This window comes from Biomphalaria glabrata, chromosome 10 (assembly GCF_947242115.1).
Source record: "Biomphalaria glabrata chromosome 10, xgBioGlab47.1, whole genome shotgun sequence".
Taxonomy (NCBI): Eukaryota; Metazoa; Mollusca; class Gastropoda; family Planorbidae; genus Biomphalaria; species Biomphalaria glabrata.
This window is the reverse complement of record NC_074720.1, coordinates 18,109,709-18,129,938: the sequence shown is the minus strand read 5'-3', so window position 1 is coordinate 18,129,938 and position 20,230 is coordinate 18,109,709. Positions and strand designations below refer to the sequence as shown.

General features: G+C 32.8%; 2 protein-coding genes across 6 annotated transcripts in view; both read right to left on the bottom strand.

Annotated features, from left to right (window-relative positions):
• Nucleotides 1-1,751: 1,751 nt before the first annotated feature.
• LOC106071029 (branched-chain-amino-acid aminotransferase, mitochondrial-like) lies at nt 1,752-13,809 on the bottom strand. Its single transcript, XM_056043872.1, has 10 exons — nt 11,490-13,809; nt 8,988-9,188; nt 7,796-7,906; nt 6,738-6,857; nt 6,473-6,633; nt 5,300-5,445; nt 5,012-5,100; nt 3,325-3,393; nt 2,773-2,916; nt 1,752-2,307 (listed from the first exon to the last, which is right to left on the bottom strand). The coding sequence occupies exons 1-10, from the start codon at nt 11,574-11,576 to the stop codon at nt 2,236-2,238; spliced, it is 1,200 nt and encodes a 399-aa protein (XP_055899847.1). The 5' UTR covers nt 11,577-13,809; the 3' UTR covers nt 1,752-2,235.
• A 146-nt stretch (nt 13,810-13,955) lies between these two features.
• LOC106071031 (branched-chain-amino-acid aminotransferase, cytosolic-like) overlaps nt 13,956-20,230 on the bottom strand; it is a 28,291-nt gene continuing 22,016 nt past the window's right edge. For 3 of the 5 annotated variants that reach the window (XM_056043871.1, XM_056043870.1, XM_013231055.2), the window contains exons 9-12: nt 19,068-19,136; nt 18,820-18,963; nt 18,050-18,106; nt 13,956-17,587 (exon numbers count right to left, since the gene is read on the bottom strand). In XM_056043871.1, coding sequence (XP_055899846.1) covers nt 17,489-17,587; nt 18,050-18,106; nt 18,820-18,963; nt 19,068-19,136 — 369 coding nt within the window. In that variant the 3' untranslated portion in view covers nt 13,956-17,488. Of the gene's footprint in view, nt 17,595-18,049; nt 18,107-18,819; nt 18,964-19,067; nt 19,137-20,230 lie in introns of all 5 variants that reach the window. The other 2 variants (XM_013231058.2, XM_013231057.2) reach the window with 2 other exon arrangements.

Sequence of the window (20,230 nt, the reverse complement as noted above, 5' to 3'; positions counted from 1 at the left end):
GTATTTTATGTCATGGATTGGGGTTTCAATTCCCCCCCCCCATTTCCCCCGTGGCTCATATCTAATGCTTTTATTAGATTGTGATTAAACGTGAATAGCTCAGATTAAGATATCATACAAGTTAGCAGCATTAATTTTGATCATGCATACTCTCCCTTTATGCTAATCAGAAATGTCAAAATTTTTCTTTTGTTATCTCCCCTTTGCTGAAAACTCATTAAACTCAAACACCTTGTCAAGCTGCCTCTCTCTAAACTAGTCTAAACTAACTCAAGGAATGCGGTGAGACTAGACTTCGTCTGCCCCTCGTGACAATTAGAAAGGTTCCACGACAAATCGTTCACAGACAACAGTTTACACGACATATCGTTCACCGACAAATGGTCCACGACAAAGGGTTCACCTACGAATAGTTCAAACGATAGTAGCATATTGTTAATACTCTCTTCGCGTGTTTAATTTGCATACATTAAAAGTACATACAGAAGATTGATACATTAAACCTTTGTAAATATTATTTTTTGTTAAAAATGTGATTGCTAGAATGACACAAGATTGAGCCTAATTCGAGTTTATTTGTTAATTTTTCAAAAGCAGGACAGTATTGGATTAAAAAATAGACATTCAAATAATAATAATGCTAATAAATTGCGATCTTACAACAAGGCTTACAAGCTAGCACATGCTTTCTACACTCAAAGCCAACCTTTTGTAGGTATGAAGTTTAGAATTATAGGCCTACCTGAATATAATTAATTGTAAAATGCACCAATGATACTTTTTTTTTTTTTACATGCCTATTAAAAGTACTATGGACAGAAGTTGCGGGCCAGATGTGGTTTGCGGACCGTACTTTTGGCATTACTGATTTAGACTATGTCGTAATTCATGTTTGTTCATTCATTTCATATAAAATCTTCATATTTCATTTCCTCGTTTAGCAGTTTGAAATGTGTATGTAAAGGGAGTTAACCGAATACAAATAAAAAATTGAAATCGTTTGAAAAAGAAAAAGACTTTTGTTTTTATTTTATCATTATTAATATTTTTAAAAATTAAAAATATATGTATAAATTAAAACAAAAATAAAATTTAATATTTGTTTAAAATAATGATTTTAAAAATTTTAATTTAACAACAAAAAGATCTGACAAAATGACCAAAATATAGCTAGTAATTTGTAACGTTTATTGACATGCAATGTAAATCTTTAAAGTTCTGGTGCAACGGTTTCGCGATATTGAAACCTGCATTGCTTACCTAGTATTTTTGCGGAGGCATCACTCGACTATTAGGTGCCTCAACCTAAATTAACACCATAAATGCTAAATGACAAGCTTAAAGCCAAGACTACATTTTAAATTTCGTAGGTAACGAGGTATTACTTTCTATTACATAACATAGTCGACCCCTATTCCCAGCCAACTGGGAATAGGTTTTAACACTATTCCCAATCAATTGTGTAAAGGCTTTAACCCTATTCCCAGTCAACTGATGACACTACATTAGATAAATGGGTACAGTATAGGTGATAATGTAGGATGGACAACTACTAAATTGTCATATATTTATTTGTTACTTCCCTTGCAACATATTGCCATTATTATAACTGTTTAAAACTATTAATATTTCCAGCCTACTGACAGGAACAAAGTTCATTGCAGTCCAATAAAAGTGTCCACTGAGCATTTTTTTAATGATTATTTTTATTATTACTATATAAAATTTTACGTCATGCCAGCACAGATTCATTTAAGTTAAACAAAATTCACTTTAGTCTTTCCATAATAATGTCCATTGATGAAAATTCAGATGACGGGGCCAGCAGCAATACCACCTCTCTGATAGCTAGCAAAAATCTTCTTTGGAATGCTCATATTCTCAAGATGTAATCTAGAAAAATGCTTGAAGATATATAATGTCATATATGCATGTGTGTTTGTGTGTGCACTAATATTTTTTAATGGGGGAAAAAAAAGCAAATAAAAATAAAAGAAAGTTAACAAAATTTTAATGGCTTTATCATAAAGAATAGTTTTTAATGAAACAAGTTTTTAATTAAAAACATGCATACGAAATGAATTTGAAATTCTAGAAAAGAGCTTACTATTTTTAAATATCTAGCTCAAAATACATTTATTAAAATTAAGGAAAGAGTTCATCAAGAAGTGAGAAAGCATCTAGTTACATTCTGTCAGGGTTAATCCTATCTGTCTTTCTTAAGAACAATGTCTCTTAACCACGATCTGTGATACTCTCTTCTTCGTCATCAACATCCTCCATCCAATGATGTGGCTTGCGATAATACTAGAGAGAGAGGAACATCTTGTAATACAAACATGGTGCGATTCAACTCCATATTTTATAAAGACACTTTGACCTCTGTGATTGTTTATAAACTGTTTTTCTTTGATGCTTTTTTTTTAATGACAAAAATTAATTAAATCACATCTTGCTTTTTGATCAATAAAGAAATTTTACATTTTTAGGTTCTAATATATATATATATATATATATATATATATATATATATATATGAGTATAAGCAAAAAGAAAGCATGTGAAAGCAGATTAAGTTAAACTAATAAGTTACACCTCCAGACAAATTGTGTATATAGACATATAGAGATTCAAGTAATCCATATGTTTGGGGAAGTATACATGGTGGGTGCCTTCCATACAGAGACATAGTGATCAAAATGTGTGCTCGGGGCAAGAAACTTTATTGGCAACTATTTGCTATTACTGGATTATATTGGACTGAGTTCTTACATGAATATCAATCAGCTCTTTGTAAATTCTCTGAGTCAGACTATTGTGTGTGTCTATTTTAAGTGAAAGTTCTTGGTCGAGATATAGAATTTTGTTGACTGGACATACAACACAGGCAGTTCCTGCTCCAAATACTTCTTTAACCTGTTGATAAGTGATATGAATAATATATAGGGGTTGGTTAATACTCGTTGATGTTAAAAGTGCCACATTAGTGTATGGAATGTAAAATGGAATCAAATTGTCAATTTTTTAAATCATCTGCTCTGCTAGGATTGTCTATTTTGACCAAAAAAAATTCTATTTATCTAGAATACTCCTAGGAGTTTTTAAAATATAATATAATATAATATAATATAATAGTATATAATATAATATAGGACCTAATAATAAATATAATAATAATAATAGAGTTAAAATTTTTAAAAAATATTGAGAAAAAAATCAGACATAAACATTTATTTGAAAGTCCTGATTAAAAAGCTGTTCAGTTATTTGTTTGTTAATTTCCTAAGCAGCAATTAATTTTTAAAGATCTTATGTCACACTTACACGTCCTAGCTTTAAAGCTTCACTAAATGTTTTCATTGAAATAGATTTCTCAGAAACTTTAAATTCTTTCTGAAAATATAATTTAAAAAAAACAAAAAAAAAGATATTAATAAAAAAACAACAACAAGGCAAGTATAGAGAATATCCTGTCAGTAAAATTAAAAGTCGTCCATTGTCGTCAGTAGAGCTTTATTTGTTGACATAAAACAGTAAAATCCAAACTATGACCTACTGGTCATATCCAGTTAGTGGTGAAAATGCTGTCAAGCTCCTCAAAACTTCTACCAATAGTGCATAATGAAGCAGTATAAGCTTAGTTCAAGTTCATAATGAAGCAGTAGGCCTATAAGCTTAGTTCAAGTGCATAATGAAGCAGTAGGACTATAAGCTTAGTTCAAGTGCATAATGAAGCAGTAGGCCTATAAGCTTAGTTCAAGTGCATAATGAAGCAGTAGGACTATAAGCTTAGTTCAAGTGCATAATGAAGCAGTAGGACTATAAGCTTAGTTCAAGTGCATAATGAAGCAGTAGGCCTATAAGCTTAGTTCAAGTGCATAATGAAGCAGTAGGCCTATAAGCTTAGTTCAAGTGCATAATGAAGCAGTAGGCCTATAAGCTTAGTTCAAGTGCATAATGAAGCAGTAGGCCTATAAACTTAGTTCAAGTGCATAATGAAGCAGTATAAGCTTAGTTCAAGTGCATAATGAAGCAGTATAAGCTTAGTTCAAGTGCATAATGAAGCAGTAGGCCTATAAGCTTAGTTCAAGTGCATAATGAAGCAGTAGGCCTATAAGCTTAGTTCAAGTGCATAATGAAGCAGTAGGACTATAAGCTTAGTTCAAGTGCATAATGAAGCAGTAGGCCTATAAGCTTAGTTCAAGTGCATAATGAAGCAGTAGGCCTATAAGCTTAGTTCAAGTGCATAATGAAGCAGTAGGCCTATAAGCTTAGTTCAAGTGCATAATGAAGCAGTAGGCCTATAAGCTTAATTCAAGTTCATAATGAAGCAGTATAAGCTTAGTTCAAGTGCATAATGAAGCAGTAGGCCTATAAGCTTAATTCAAGTTCATAATGAAGCAGTATAAGCTTAGTGCAAGTGGCCTTGATGGTTGTTGATAATGTGGCCAGGAACAAACATATTGAGAAATTTTAATCGCTGTCCTTGAAAAGGGGGGGGGGGATGAAAGTCTTCTCTATAAACAATAAACTTGTGACAAATAATAACTGTACACATAATCAAGACAATAATAAACTACATCTGCATTATCATGAGTAGATCTAAATATTTCATTCAATTCATTCTGTCTAAATACAAAAAATGGGGCATGGTGGCTGAGTGGTAAAGTGCTTGGCACCTGAGTAAAGAAGTCCCTGGTTCGAATCTTGGCAAAGACTAACTTCACCCAACTATAATGGGGTACCAAACTTTGGTTGGGAAAGTAAATGCGTTTAGTCATTGTGCTGGCCATATGACACACCATTAACCGTCTGCCAATAAAACAATTAACCTTAACATCATCTGTCCTATAGATGACAGGGTCTAAAAGGGGTGCTTTTATACTGTACTTTTTTTTTCCTAAGTACAAATAGTATTTGTTGTTATTGATTTTTAATTACCTAAATTAGTGTTCTTTGTGAATCACAGAAAGCTAGACAAGAACAAATTTTTTAAAATATTAAAATGTACCCATTCAAGACAGAGTTCTAGGATGGATTTGCGTGTGATGCCAGGTAACACTAATCCTGAATTGAGAGGTGGCGTTATAAGTTCTTTCTCTGTCCAAAAATAAACATTTTGTTTCATTATTGTAATAATAGAAAATATTTTCTTTAAAAAAAAGTTCAAACATACATTCCATAAAAAAATTTCAGAAGTAATGTTGAACATAGTTTTTGTTTCATGATCCCATTTTATGTAGATATTATTGCACATGCAACGCATTAAGGAATCATTATCTATTTCAGAGAAATAAACCTCCTTGTTCATTGACCCAGTAAATAAAAAGATTCATAGTGCCAGCTTCTGTCATCTGATGATCATCTCCAAATAGCCACAACATTTGCTGACATCCATATTTCTTGAGGGCTTGACTCTGAATTGGCACAGTTGGAGCATAGTTGCTGTGTCAGGAAAGAAATTCAAATTTTTAAACTCAAAACAGTTTTAATTATTTATACTATGTTGCAAATAATCTGTAAATTGTCTGTGTCAATTTTAACAATAAAATATTAATTTTGAAAGCATTGGCAGTCAGACTTATTTCATTGATTTACACAGTAGAATCTAGCAATATTTCCAAAATAAATATATATATTATGATCTATTTTTGTTTTATGTTTATTTTGGTTAAGAAATGTTTACAATGTTTATAGCATGTACGCTATATTTGCCTGCTGTCAATTCGCTTTTTTTTTTAATTTTTAAAAAATCTATCATTTGATAATAATTTCAAATTCAAGCTTTTTGTTTTTAGGTCAGATGTTTCCATGTTGCACAAAGTGAGGAAATGCAATAACATGTTCATTTGTTCAACATAATCCAGAATCAATCTTAAGTAGCTTCAGTCCACACAGGCAGTATCATAGACTCTATATTAGCCCCATTTTTTATTTGAAGTGAAAAAATAAAGTAAGTTTAATGGAATAAGGAATTATGTCTCAATGTACTTTCTAATGGCAATTCATTTGTTGTTGTTTTTTTAAATTTAAAACTTTAACATGACTAAACTTAAAATATGACACTTTTGAATTGATTTTTTAAAACTAAAACACTAACATGACTAAACTTAAAATATGACACTTTTGAATTGATTTTTTAAAACTAAAACACTAACATGACTAAACTTAAAATATGACACTTTTGAATTGATTTTTTAAAACTAAAACACTAACATGACTAAACTTAAAATATGACACTTTTGCATTGATTTTTTAAAACTGAATCACTAACATGACTAAACTTAAAATATGACACTTTTGCATTGATTTTTTAAAACTGAATCACTAACATGACTAAACTTAAAATATGACACTTTTGAATTGATTTTTTAAATCTAAAACACTAACATGACTAAACTTAAAATATGACACTTTTGAATTGAAAATGTTATGATTTTTTAAAACTAAAATGCTGCTCTTTCTCTCTGACCTGCTAATTTTGTAACTACCACATCCACCGGGCCAAGCTCGGATGTAATGTGGGTCTGCCAGTAGACTCAGAGGCTCTAGGGCAGTAGGAAAATAGGATCCAACAGGACTTGTAATGACAAACAATTTGGCCATGCTAGAATTGTTAACTCCTAAAGTGGGCTGAAGAAATTATAAAAAAAAAAAACTATTTATAATTTGTTCTTCCCTTCGTCTATTTTTAGTTTGATATTTTATTATCATTAATGAACATTGAGCAGACTCACCTCTGTCCCAATAAATGTAGGTCGTATATACAGTGAACTATTAATAGATTGGGGCACCCATTCATGGTCAATGCTGATTAATTTCTTCAAACATCTTAACAATTCAATCTGATCAAAATCCTTGAAAAAAATATCAAAGAGTTATCGTTGGAAACAGAATGAATGTTTCTCATTACGAAAAGATTTAATCAATGAAAATAGAAATATATTATTAATTTTATAAGTAGTCACAACAATGTTCAGTTTAAATTTGGAAACCTAAATAACATGTAGGACTACTTAAAAGATACTAGTTCTAAGTGGCCTATAGAAATCCGAGTCTAATAATGTATTGCCTTGAATGTTTTGAAAATGTTTGCTACAGAATGATTGTGTAAACACAATCATTTTTTTTTTTTCATTGTTAAAAACAAACTACAAAAATTTCTGGTTGAAATTCAGAGGCGGCGCAAGGCGTGGGCGACGTGGGCGGACTCGCGGTCCTAGGAGACTCGCGGACTTCACCGTGAACACCACAAAAAATCGCCATAAATGTCAAAATTAGTTTCTCTCGAGATGTACAATAACACAGACTAGACTATCATTGAACTGTTATCGTACAATAACACAGACTAGACTTTCATTCAACTGTAATCTTCTTATCGTATATAATACAGACATTACTTCAAAAAAGAAGATGATTACGTCCTACGCGTCATGCATTTAGTTATGCATATTAACCAATGACCTAAATTCTGCCAAATCACTGGTTTTCCTGGCTAACTCAGGCAACCCATTCCATGCTCTAATAGCACTAGGGAAGAAGGAGCATTTGTCCTGGCATATCGAACGAGGAATGTGCCTTTATCTTTATCGCCGGGAATTAATAGAAAATCAGAAAATAAACTGGTGTTTATTATTTTAGAATATTCATAACTTTGTGCCACTAGAGGACCTCGCAAAATACATCTCTCCCATGCCTAATTTATGTCTTGCGCCTTTTGCAAGTTTCCCTGCTGCCCCGATTAGCATATTTACAATTCTCTATCTTTGAAATTCAAAGGATCAAAATATTTTACCGGCAAGCCGATGCGTTGGGCGGATGTCTTTAATCGCCTACAATTCTCATTAGGTCGAAATAATCGAATTTGACCATCCACACACCTGTAGGCTTTCAAACCTTCAAAAGCCTGAAACAAAGGTGGAGGATTCATTTTTCTTCAAACATATTTTATTGGTGTGTGTGTGTGTGTATATGTGTGTTAGTTTCATATAGCAATAAAAATTGTCTCAACCTTGTCTTCGATAACCTCTTTTGAAGTAAAATGTATAAAAGCCAATCATACGTCTAGAACACACACTATTCATCCTAGTACAAAAAAAGATTACTGGTCAAATGAAGTCTAATAAAGAAGGAGGCAGCGCTAGGTAGTACTAGGCCCTATTATAAGAGGGACATTTCAAGTACATATAGCGCACATACGTCTGTACTGGAAGTAATCGACAAAAGTTCAACTTCATTTTGAGTAAGACGTTAAGACTTTTTTCTTTTTGGTCATACAAAATGTCGACGACATAACAATGTAGGAATGTGAAGAGAATTGGAACCATTCTGACAGAAGAAAGTTGAGGAGACACGTCTGCGGGGACGTTTGGAAATAAAGGCCCCCAACTCTTGCGACAAAGAAAAAATTAAATTAAAAAGCCTTTAAGAAACAAAAAAATTACGTCACTAACTGAATATATTTTAATTTAATGTTTAAATATTGGTCATTTTAGTTGGTTAAGATTCAGCCAAGAACATATAACTACATGCTTGTTTTTTTTCCTTGAAAAAAAAATTTTGATAGGCTCTTCCATCCTAATTTGTCAGAACGTCGACCCCCCCCCCCACCACCAAACATTCACTTTTTGAGTAACACTGTTCTACGGGAAGCTTTTATAATTACTGAAACAATGAGTAGAGTGATTAAAGTGGATTAGTAATTTACATTGATTGAAGATTCAAAACCAGCAAGCTGATGAGGCATGCAAAGTGTTGAGTCAAACGAGTCAATGTATTGGAACCCAACTTTCTGGGGGACCAAATTGTCAAAGTTAATAGAGCAATTAAACACTCATTATGAATTTGTGAACTCCGTTAGTTTAAAAAAAAATAATTTGGGGTCGATTGCAATGTCTATCCATAGAATTATCCGTTTCCTCTTTTTTTTGTGTGTGTATGTATTGCACTCTACCAATGTAGACAGTCTATGGTCAATTGTAACTAACCTGAGAAGCATATTGCAAAACTTTGGAAGCTGGGTGCATCTGAAATGAGGTCGTTGGTTTGATCTTTGGAACTCCCCAACCTTTCTCTTCGGACCAATTGATTTCTAGCATGTGGTCCGAAAAATGAGAACCAAATTTGATGATTTTCTCGTCTGGTTTCAGGGCTGGAGTTTTGGTCATTGTGACCTGCAAATCTTCATACTGTTGAAACATTAGACGTTAGAGTAGGCCTCAAACACTGACCTGCAACGTCACAACCTGTGGGCAGTGGAACCAATAGCTCGTTGCCACGTCACAGGTCAGTGTTGAGGCCTTCGCTAACGAAAGGTCTCGGTTGGTCCGTTGTACGCACAAGTGAAAGACATTTTCAATGATACTTTGATGATACTGTTATAAACCTGGTGGTGGCACAAATGGGGGTAGTAGTGTGAGTGTAGTCAGCCGACGCAAATCGCCCCAGGCCAGCGCTAGACGAGCGTCAACCGTGACGAGTTACGACGGTCAGCCGAGACGAGTGTCAACACGACGGTTCGGGAAGGATCGACGTCGTGAACAGAGCCCAGGAGCGTCACGAGGGTTGTAGTCATCCGACACACAGTATGGTCGAGCGACGTTCTGTCCGGTTCTAGAAGGCCAGTAGGGACCCTATATAAAGAGCGGAGGTGTCGCAGTCAAGACGGTTCAGGAAGGAAGTTCACGACAGAAGGTTCACGACAGAAGGTTCACGACAGGGCTCAGAACACGGTCGACTACAGCTCAGCTCAACGGTGTGGTACTGTAAGGAGCATTACGACGGTTCAGTGCGGAGTACTGTCAAGTAAAGTTGAGACGACTGGCGTCTTGATCTTGGTCTGCGATCGAGTCCGACACCACGAGCCTAGTGTGTGAAGTCAGTCCTGAACTGTTGAACCCAGTGCAAGCTCGGAACGAGACGGAGAGGCCAGTGCAAGAGTTGATACGGCGGTACGGTGTTATCGGAGGGATATTTGTACAGTGTACGTGTAGCCAATTGTACAGTATTGGCTGTTATTTATTCAACTATTAAACTGTTACGTTACTTTGGAGCCCTGAGTTGTCAAGTTCTTTAAGTTGGTGGTGTATGGTGCAGTTTGCAGAGAGCCTGGATAGTGAGATCGTAACAATACTTTGATGATACTTTGATGATACTTTGATGGTACTTTGATGGTACTTTGATGATACTTTGAGGACAGTGTTACATTACAAAATAAATAATTAAATGATTTAAATATCACATGAACTGACATGCGCGGTAAAAAGAAGTAAAGTTTCCGTTTCAGACATCGCGATCTATGGGGCAGATGATGTTAAGGTCATCTGTTTCTATGGCTACGGTTAACAAGCACAACAACCAACAGCCTTTACTTTTTCCCATCTAAACTCGTACCCATTCAAGTTGGGTTTGACTCAGGGGCGTCCTAAAAATCCCGGATTTAAAAATCTCCGTCTTCTCGGAGTTGTGATTTTTTTTTTAAATTAATCAATTAGTTAATTAAATATATGTAATTAATTAATTTTGTTTGTTATCAAAAAAGGTAAATGATTCTTACAGTATTGAGAGGCATGTCTGTAAATGTTGGGGTTTTCATCTTAGATAAGCTTTTTTTTTTTTAAAGTATTGTTTATATTTTGTTTGAGTTTGTTTTAAGCATAAAACTATTTGGTTTATTTATGAAATTTAGATAGATGGCAGAGTGTGTGTGTTTCTTTTTTTACTATCGATTGATTGAGAAGATGTTACCGTGCAGTAAAATGTCAGCGTGATCCAGCTTGTGCAATTGCTGAATAGATGGAGAACTGTGGATCAGTAGTGAACTAATGTCTTCAATTGTTGATGTGTAAGCATTTATTTTATGTCGGCGTAATGTAGTCATCCGTTATTCGAGTAACCTTTTCATGCCCGTCTCGTGTTCTAGTCATTAACATGCAAACATCTTTACGTGTGAACACTTTCTAGATCCAGCAGTTATATGGGGAGGGGGGTTAGCAGACGGGGAAAAGGGTAATAAACGTTTCACTAAAAGTTCACGCTCATCGTTTTAAAATTCCTCTTATTAGTTTGCTAACTCTTTATTTGTGGAAACTGGGACCTGGACACTAGACGGGTATTTCGAAAACAATTTCCCTAGAAGTTTGACAGCTTATGTATATCTTTGGGGAAAACAATAGTAGCTGATTGGCCACACAGTGAAAACTCTGGTTTGACCATTATATGGTGTTTTTTTTTTATTTAATCATCCTTAACCTGGCGCCAGACGAGGCACTGATATGTGGTTCACATATGTTCTAAGTAACTTCCTGGTCAACATATTGTGCTACATGTCCTACTAAATACGAATCAATCTGGCTAAACGGTAAACATCTTTTGCAATGAGATCGTGAAGTACTGGCTACTGCACGTCAACATGGGCATTCAAATAAGTTCTATATCATGAGTACATAGTCTTTAGAAAGAATACATTTAGAACGAGACTGACGCTTTACCCTGAAGGAAGACAGATGGCGGATGAACTGATTTCTAGACTGGCGAAATACTTGCGTGTACAGCGACATCTGCCTGCAGACGAACATGGGAAAACAATATGTTTAAACGGGGCTTTGTAACTGCTGTTCTTATTAACAAGTGTGTTCATTATAAAGGCAAATGTGTAGATAGAGCTGATCAGCCTGGTCAGGTTGAGTGGAACTCCAAACCCTCAAGAGTGAAAGGGCGAGTTGGTATTCCTGAATGTAGCTTCTGTAACTGAGTTTCTGCCAAATGTTGAACTTGTTGAACAAAGTCTTAGACAAAACTTCGTTTGGGACGACAAGGGGCGGGCTGGACTCGAACCATGGAGACGAGATATCCTGATACATGAGTATCAGCCGCAATTCAGTATCCTTATATCTCAAAGCCAAGGCGTGTGCTTTAAGAGAGAAACTAACTGGGCGTATCCATAGTCTCCTGAGAATGATTGTTATGTAGAATCTACATGGAAACCAACATTTCCATATTAAGTAGACTGTAAAACAAACAATCTAGATACAGCTAAATACGTCAGGTTCAATCTTTAAGTCACTAGATGATTTGTGTCATCTTCAAGTCAGTCTGAAGTATTAACACAATTTGTTTTAAAAACATACTTATACTTATATTATGTCACTTATATCATGGGATCCTCATATTGACGAAATTATTTTTGCAATCAAATAATACAGTATGGTTTATTAAAGAGATTTTTCCAAATTAAACAAGAACATAAAACTTAAATTTTAGTTAAAATTGGTTAGGCCAAGTGCCCCCCAACCCCAAGAAAACAAAGAAAATGAAACAGACGCAGAATATAGAAATGTAGAAACGCTTCAAGACGCAAAAGTAAAGAAGCAATTATACATAAAACACTGAACCATAATCTTCAAATACAAACTAAAACCTAATAAAAATACTCAGAAAGACACAAAGATAAAGGTAGGCCTACAATTCTTATTCCATATGCTAGGACAAATTTGTACAGATGGTCCTTTCCTAGTAGCCTACTATTAGAGCATGGAATAGATTGCATGAATCAGCTAGAAAAACCAACGCCTTGACAGAATTTAAGTCACTGATTAACATGCATGAAAAGATTGACACAGGTACACAGGTAAGACGTAATCATCTTTTTTGAAGTAAGATCTGTAACTTGTAAGAGTAGATTTCAGTCTCTGGGAATTCCAAACTGAAATGCGGTAAGTCACGTAGCAAGTTAATATTACAGTGTTTGATACGTCGCTCCAGTGTTTGATACGTCGCTCCAGTGTTTGATACGTCCCTACAGCGTTTGATACGTCGCTCCAGCGTTTGCGTCGCTACAGCGTTTGATACGTCGCTACAGCGACACGAGCTACAATTTTAATGAAATGGTTCAAGAAAAAGTCTTTCAAAAAATAAAATCAACATCAAATGTCATGTAAAAAACAATTGTGAACTGGTACATTTATAAAAAAAAAAAAAAAAAAAAAAGCGAACTATGTCTAGCTTCAAACTCACAAGAAACTCTCTTCAACAATCTTGAAATCTCACTTGATAACAATTTCTGTGCTCACACACACTGCGAATCTCACGCATGTAATGAGTGAACCTTTTGGTCAAGGTAATGTGACTTCATTTGATCTCTCTGACACATATACTGCTCACTCTCTACATCTAATAGATAACAGAGCATAATAACATTTATGCTAATGAGTCAGTAATACGATACCAGACGACCATTAGTTAAATCTACCGAGATAAATTGATGGCCAGAAATTGAAGACATTCGTTTGGTCTGAATAGGACCAAAAAAAAAAAGTGTTAAAAGACCAAAAAAAAGTAGACCTAAATATTTTTCTGAACTAAACCAAGAAGATGCAGTGGTGTATTTAAGAGGCGTCTATAAAAAGTAGAGGCGGCGATAAGTCAGGAGCAGGAGGTACCTTTAAAAATATGCTATGAAGTACATGTTGAAAGGAAACATACCGGGTTGCGTCTACAATGACAAAAGGGAGATAATATTAGACCTACAGTTTCAATGCTAAAATATAGATCTAGACATTTTGTTTGTATAGAAACTAAACAACAAACAGACAGAAACAAAATTGAGTCATGGAATATTGTGAAACGTTTTTCTAGAAAATAAAAGTGTCTTCAATTTTGCTTCATTATTTAAGAATGTTATCTCTAGCGAATGTTCCTTTTTTTTTTTTTTAAAAAAACATTCAATAGTTATTAAGAGCAAAAATAATCACTCTTTAAGATGTATAAAGAAAGTATCTTTTTTTCTTTTGGTGAATTCGATAGGGACCACCTCTGAGTTTGTGTTCACACAAACTCTCTTGATAATCTTGTTATATAAATGAATATTTTACTTGTTATTATTTGGTTGGCAACAGAGAAGCGACCTTGACAATGTTAAGTAGTTCATACAAAAAGGTATAGAAATCAACAAAATCTTATTCAAACTAGTTTATTTAGTAATACTGTACATCAAGATAATAAGACTTCAATCAATGTGTGAAATAATCAACTATGTGCTACAGAGTTTAGTGTTACCCAGAACTAGGAAATACATATTGGTACATTCTGTTTAATGAACAAGTCACAAAACTGGATCTAGATTGCTAGATCTAAGTGGATAACTTATATAGATCTAAGTGGATAACTTTATATAGATCTAAATGGATAACTTTATATAGATCTAAATGGAAAACTTTATATAGATCTAAAAGGATAACTTATATAGATCTAAATGGATAACTTTATATAGATCTAAATGGATAACTTTAGATAGATCTAAATGGATAACTTTAGATAGATCTAAATGGATAACTTTAGATAGATCTAAATGGATAACTTTAGATAGATCTAAATGGATAACTTTAGATAGATCTAAATGGATAACTTTATATAGATCTAAGTGGATAACTTTATATAGATCTCAGTGGATAACTTTATATAGATCTAAGTGGATAACTTTATATCAATACAACTTTTTTTTACATCATGTACATATTTATATGAATATAATAAGCTAATCATAAGTTGTCTCAACAGGTCAAGATATATTAAGTATCAAATTTCTGGTTAAAACATAAAAAGCATTCAGGTTTATAGTGCTAATGGAAACATCCCAGCATTAACAACAGAAATTCAAATATTCAAACTGAGTAATGATCATACATTTTTATGGCAATATTTGCATTTCATAGACAGAACATGTTGGTTTTGTTTATTGTAGGAAACAAAATGGGGAGAAATTATTCACTTTTCCAGAGTGACTTTCTTTTAAAACAGTGACCAAATGTTTTGTACAAACAATGCAATAGATCATAGCAAGCAATGTCATGGGGCCTGCAAAATGGGAGACTCTGTCTTAAGACACTGTCATGGGGCCTGCAAAATGGGAGACTCTAGTCTTAAGAAACTGTCATGGGGCCTGCACTCTAGTCCAAAGAAACATTCACACTTGTCTTTAGTGTGCATTAAGAGATGGCATCTCGTTTTGTAGATACTTGTGGCACAGTCTGAGAGCACACCAAACTAGACAGAAGAAATAGTGCCACTCCTAAAGTCAAGAGATGTCAAGTAAACTGATGTCTAGTGAGTGCCAAGTGAACAGAGCATAGGAACTGTTTCAAAACAAATATTTAAAAACTAAAAGCCTGAAGTGAAACTGCAGAACAAAAAAAAGTTAGGTGAACAACTAACATCAAAGCTGTGTTTCAAGGCAAATAAAAAAAAATTCTTTTACAATTTATTTGTTGATCAAACAGTAACAATATTGAACAAACAATGAACCAATATAAAACCTAAGCAAAATATGAAGGTCTATTAAGCGATGAAACAAAGTGAATACTTAGTAACATTGTGTTAAGTCTAAGTCTCAAAATGTTAAAAAAAAAAAACATTTTTAAAAAGCGTTTTTTGTTACAGGTAGATAACAAATTAATACTGTCAAAAGTCTAATTGACTGGATTTACATTTTATTTTGAATCAAAGTAATCATACTGTTTAACAATCAAAGTGGATAAGTTTTACTGTTCCCACAGCAATCCTCATAAGAGTTTCTTCCCAAAACAAAGTAATCAGTCATTGGAACAATTTTATTATACAAAAATTAATTTGGTTCAAATTTAAAAAGTTAAGAACAAACATCCTGATTAGTGCCACTTGAATTGAAATATATTTTAATTGTTCTCAAATTTTACCAAAATGCCCACATTTTTCAAATTTCTGAAATCAAATGCTTGAGTCCTAATAGTCCTAAAAACAAATTCTAAGTAGATGATGTTTCATTGGAAACAAAATGAATTGCTGACCTAAACTTCCAGCAGGAGCAATCCATAAGTTAACAATATCTCACCTATTTAAAAAAAAATTTATAAAGTGTCTACAGCACTCATTTTAGCTTAGAATTACATAACTTAAGTTACATCAACACAGGTAACCACATTTGTTTTTAAATTTTAAGTTGCTACATAGGAAAGAAATGGGAAATCCCAAAACACATTGACCATGACACCACATTCTGTAATATCCTGGGAAGGTGAATCAATATCAGTGTGCATGGACTGAGATATGGGTTACCAAATTGAAGATTAAAACAAAAAGCATGATTGAAATCAATCAGAAATTTCTGTTTTTGATTGCACGCTTTAATTTTTATAGGGCCACTAAAAGATTCACTTGTATAGAAACATCAACACTATAAACAAAAATTCTGTGACAATGTAAACAAAAATTATATTTAATGTGGCACTGGAATCCAAACGTTTCAATCACATATGTACAGCCAACAGAAGGTGAGTCTACCACACATCATCAAAAACAATGTTGATATGCTGAGATCCTTACTCTCAATAAGTAGATCATTTGGAACAAAAATATCAAGTTGGACGTAAATGATTTCATCACTGGGAGAAGTACAAACAAAACAACTTTGATATTTTTCTATCTTATCAACAATGGACTGCTACTAGCATTGTAATTTAGAGTCAGTTAAAAATAAATGTAAATGTTCATATATATATATATATAATACTTTTCAGCCATATGTCTATATTTGCTGTAATTAATAACCTTTTAATTTAACCTTTAACCTTCATACAGAAGATTCTGTTGGTACAATTTTGAATAGCCAGATAGCTAAAACAAAACAAAGTTTACAAAATAATAATGAATAAAATAAATTGAAATATAAAACCTGAGAGTAGTGAAAAAAATATTCAATTGGATTTGTCTTTAAATGGCACAGCAGTTTGTTAGTTCCAACTTATTAAGTCATGGTCATTGGTATTATTTAAACATGTACCGGGAAAGAGAATATTATTAATTAATAAAACAATTAAAGCCAAACACAATTAAAGCCAAACACAATACATTGTTACTTGATTAAAACAAAATGATTTGAAATCAATTAATTTTGTTTTCCTAAGCCAAGCTAAGAACAAACAATTTAAGAAAATAAAGAAATTTGAAGAAATGGTATTGCATAAAAAAAAAAAAGTCTGATCATGCTGTTGTCTCCACAATGGTTTCAAATAGTAACAATAAGAATTAACTGATCCCACAACTTGTTGTTCTGATCTCAATAACTTATTCATCATTTGGAACAGTTAGACATAAAAATAGTTTTTAATATAAATTAATTAATATAAATTAAATTAATATAAATTAAAAACAAATTTCTTTTAAAATTACAATAGCTGTCATTAATAAAGTGACATTTGAATTTAGAAATGTCTACAAGTTTTAATAAAAAAAAGGTATTAGGAAATAAATACTATGAGATTTATGGCCCATGAAAGGGTATGGAAACATGAGGATACATTTTTTTTTCATTCTTGTGTTTTATTAAATTATGAAAACAAATATGAAATTCAATTAGGGCAAGACAATTATAAATACCCAATTTGTATTTTACTTTTCTCTAGATCCATTCTACCACCAGCATCATAGGCTAAAAAAAAAATCCCACCTTTATTTACTAACAGCATACAGTTTCAGGGCCATCATCACAGATGTTTAAAAAAAAGTTATCAAGATATACAAATATACTTACACTATGGCATTCTGTCATGAGATTCTGTATACTTCAACAAAACAAAAACTCAGTTGTCATGATTGTACACAATAACTTAACATTATGCATACGCTTGCATCAATTAATATCAAAAGCAAAAAAACAATGTTTGTTACCTCCGGAAGCAAAAACAAACTTTGCCTCTTTCAGACTGAGGTTAGATAAATCATTCAAAGAAAAATTTTACTATTCAAGATATCAAAAGGGTTTCATTTTAAATCAAAGGGCAAATTAGTATTTAATCAAAACAAATTCTCCATGAATAAACAAGTTACAGTTAGCTGGATTTGTTGATCAAAAATGAAACAAAATTACAGGACAGTGAGTCTCACAGAAATCATTCAGTAAAATTCAAAGCCCTTCATCTCTGATCAGGGCGATTACAGAGTTTTCCTGTCAAAATTAAATATATGTCATCAAACATCAAAACTTTCTTTCTCAGTAAGCGCTTGATGTTGACCTCACCGTTTCCTCCACATCCTCGTCAATAGCCTCCATCCAAGGGTGTGGTTTACGATAATACTGGGAAAGGAAAAAAAATATTTTGATGATGTACAAAAACAAAATGCAAGTCAAAAGTGAATGAAGCTAAAAAACAACTTGTTAATACAATATTAAAATCTATGATTAAGGTTTATAAGCTTAAATTAATATGTTTAAAAAATCACAAATGTATTTTTTATCAGAAAAAAGGGAGAAGCATTATGGTGTTATCAAGAACGTTTTGTGACATTTAGGTAATGAACTCAAAAGGGGTTTTAGATACCACTGCTGTTTTGAATAATAACCAAAGTAGAATTATTTTCATCTGCATGTCAACATTCAGTCACACTTACTTTTTGAAAAAGCCTTGACAAGGACAGGCACAGATAGTAAAAAGAAAACTTAAATACTGCTGGAAGACAATTGTCTGCATCAGATGTGACAAAATGTGCAAGTTGCAACTAGGTCTGGGTATTTGGACTTAGAGACATTGCCTAATAATTATGAGACAATGCCTAATAATTATGAGACAATGCCTAATAATTATTCTATATCAATCAGAAGTAATAAGAGAACAGATTTCTTAAAAAAAAAAAGAAAAGATATTTAACGTCACTAAGTAAAACAGACTTTCTAGAGCGAGTTGGAAACTTCATTTTCAAATTTAAAAAGAAACAATTGTAAAAATCCTTGGTTTTCAGTATACTGAAATAGGGCATGAAAAACTAACAAGGGTACAAAAATATTCTTACATGTATGTCAGTGATCTCACTAAAAAATCTCTGTGTCAGACTATTTTCTGTGTCTGTCTTAATCAGCAGTTCTTGGTCAAGGTAGAGGATTTTACTGACTGGGCATACAACACAGGCAGTGCCAGCACCAAATACTTCTTTAACCTTTATATGAAGAAAAAAAAACAACACCACTTGATTGCTTCCTATGTTAAAGTTGACTTTCTCCTAGCAAATATTTGGCACAAGGGACAAATGGTGTTACTTACACGTCCTTCATTCAAAGCTTTTATAAAAGACTTCATGGTCATTGTCTGCTCTGAGACTTTAAATTCATTCTGAAAAATAAACAAGTTTTTTAGGGGGTGAAGGGAGAGTGCGAATACATGAAGAGATGAGAATGTTGATAAAACTAAACATTTTCATGCAAGATATGATGTCTTCACAATGTACTCTGGTAACATTTCTTTATACAACTTAAAGGCTGAAATGGCTAAAAGTAACTATCTGTGAATCAGAGACTTGAGCATGCAAAAATGTGAAACTACCCAATAAATAAGTGGTTGAAATTTTACATCTTTTTTTTAAATGTGATCAATAAAGAGTATGTACATGCTATCTTTAATTAAATAACTCAAATTTAAATTAGTCTAAATATTATGACTCAAAAGGCAAAATCATACAAAAGGCTATGGCTTAGATAAAACTAAAAGGTTTTATGTTAATGAACAGTTTATAAGATGATTTATCAAAACTATTTTTATTTAACATGAAACAAGTTACTAGAAAAAGGAGAAACAAGTTTAACTTTAATGCTAAAACTTGTATCATTAAAAAAAAAAAAAAAATTAGCATATTAGGTTTAAATCCACTCACAAGATTAGTGCTTCTATTTTATATATACACATAGACAATACCTAGATATAGAAGAATAAGCCCACCTGACATCAAGGAATAAGAGCTAAATTTTATAGTAAAGACAAATCTAGTCAAGGAATACTTAGTTTCTTTCTATACATACTGGTTTAAATTCATTAATTAATGAAATAATTATTATATGAGGTTAATTTTTTTTTATTAAAGAAAAAAACGTATACATTGGATACCACAACTGTCAGCAGGTCTAGATAATAACAATCCTAGTTCAGCTTTGTCCTACAATTACATTTTTATCAATTATTTTATATTTTACCCTTTTTTTTTTTTTCAACAGAAGATAGGTCACTTAAGTTCAAATTTTAAAAGATAGCAATTCTTCAACAAGTCTAAAAAGCACCTATTGGCAATGTTCGTTGTCTTTAGCCAGTGATCTTGCATTTATATTATTAATGAGAGCAATATGTGGCCAACTGACTTTACTTTCCAGGGGTGAGAAAAGATATTCTTAAATCCATTCTTAAATCCTAAACTCAAGCTTTTAGCAAACTTTAAA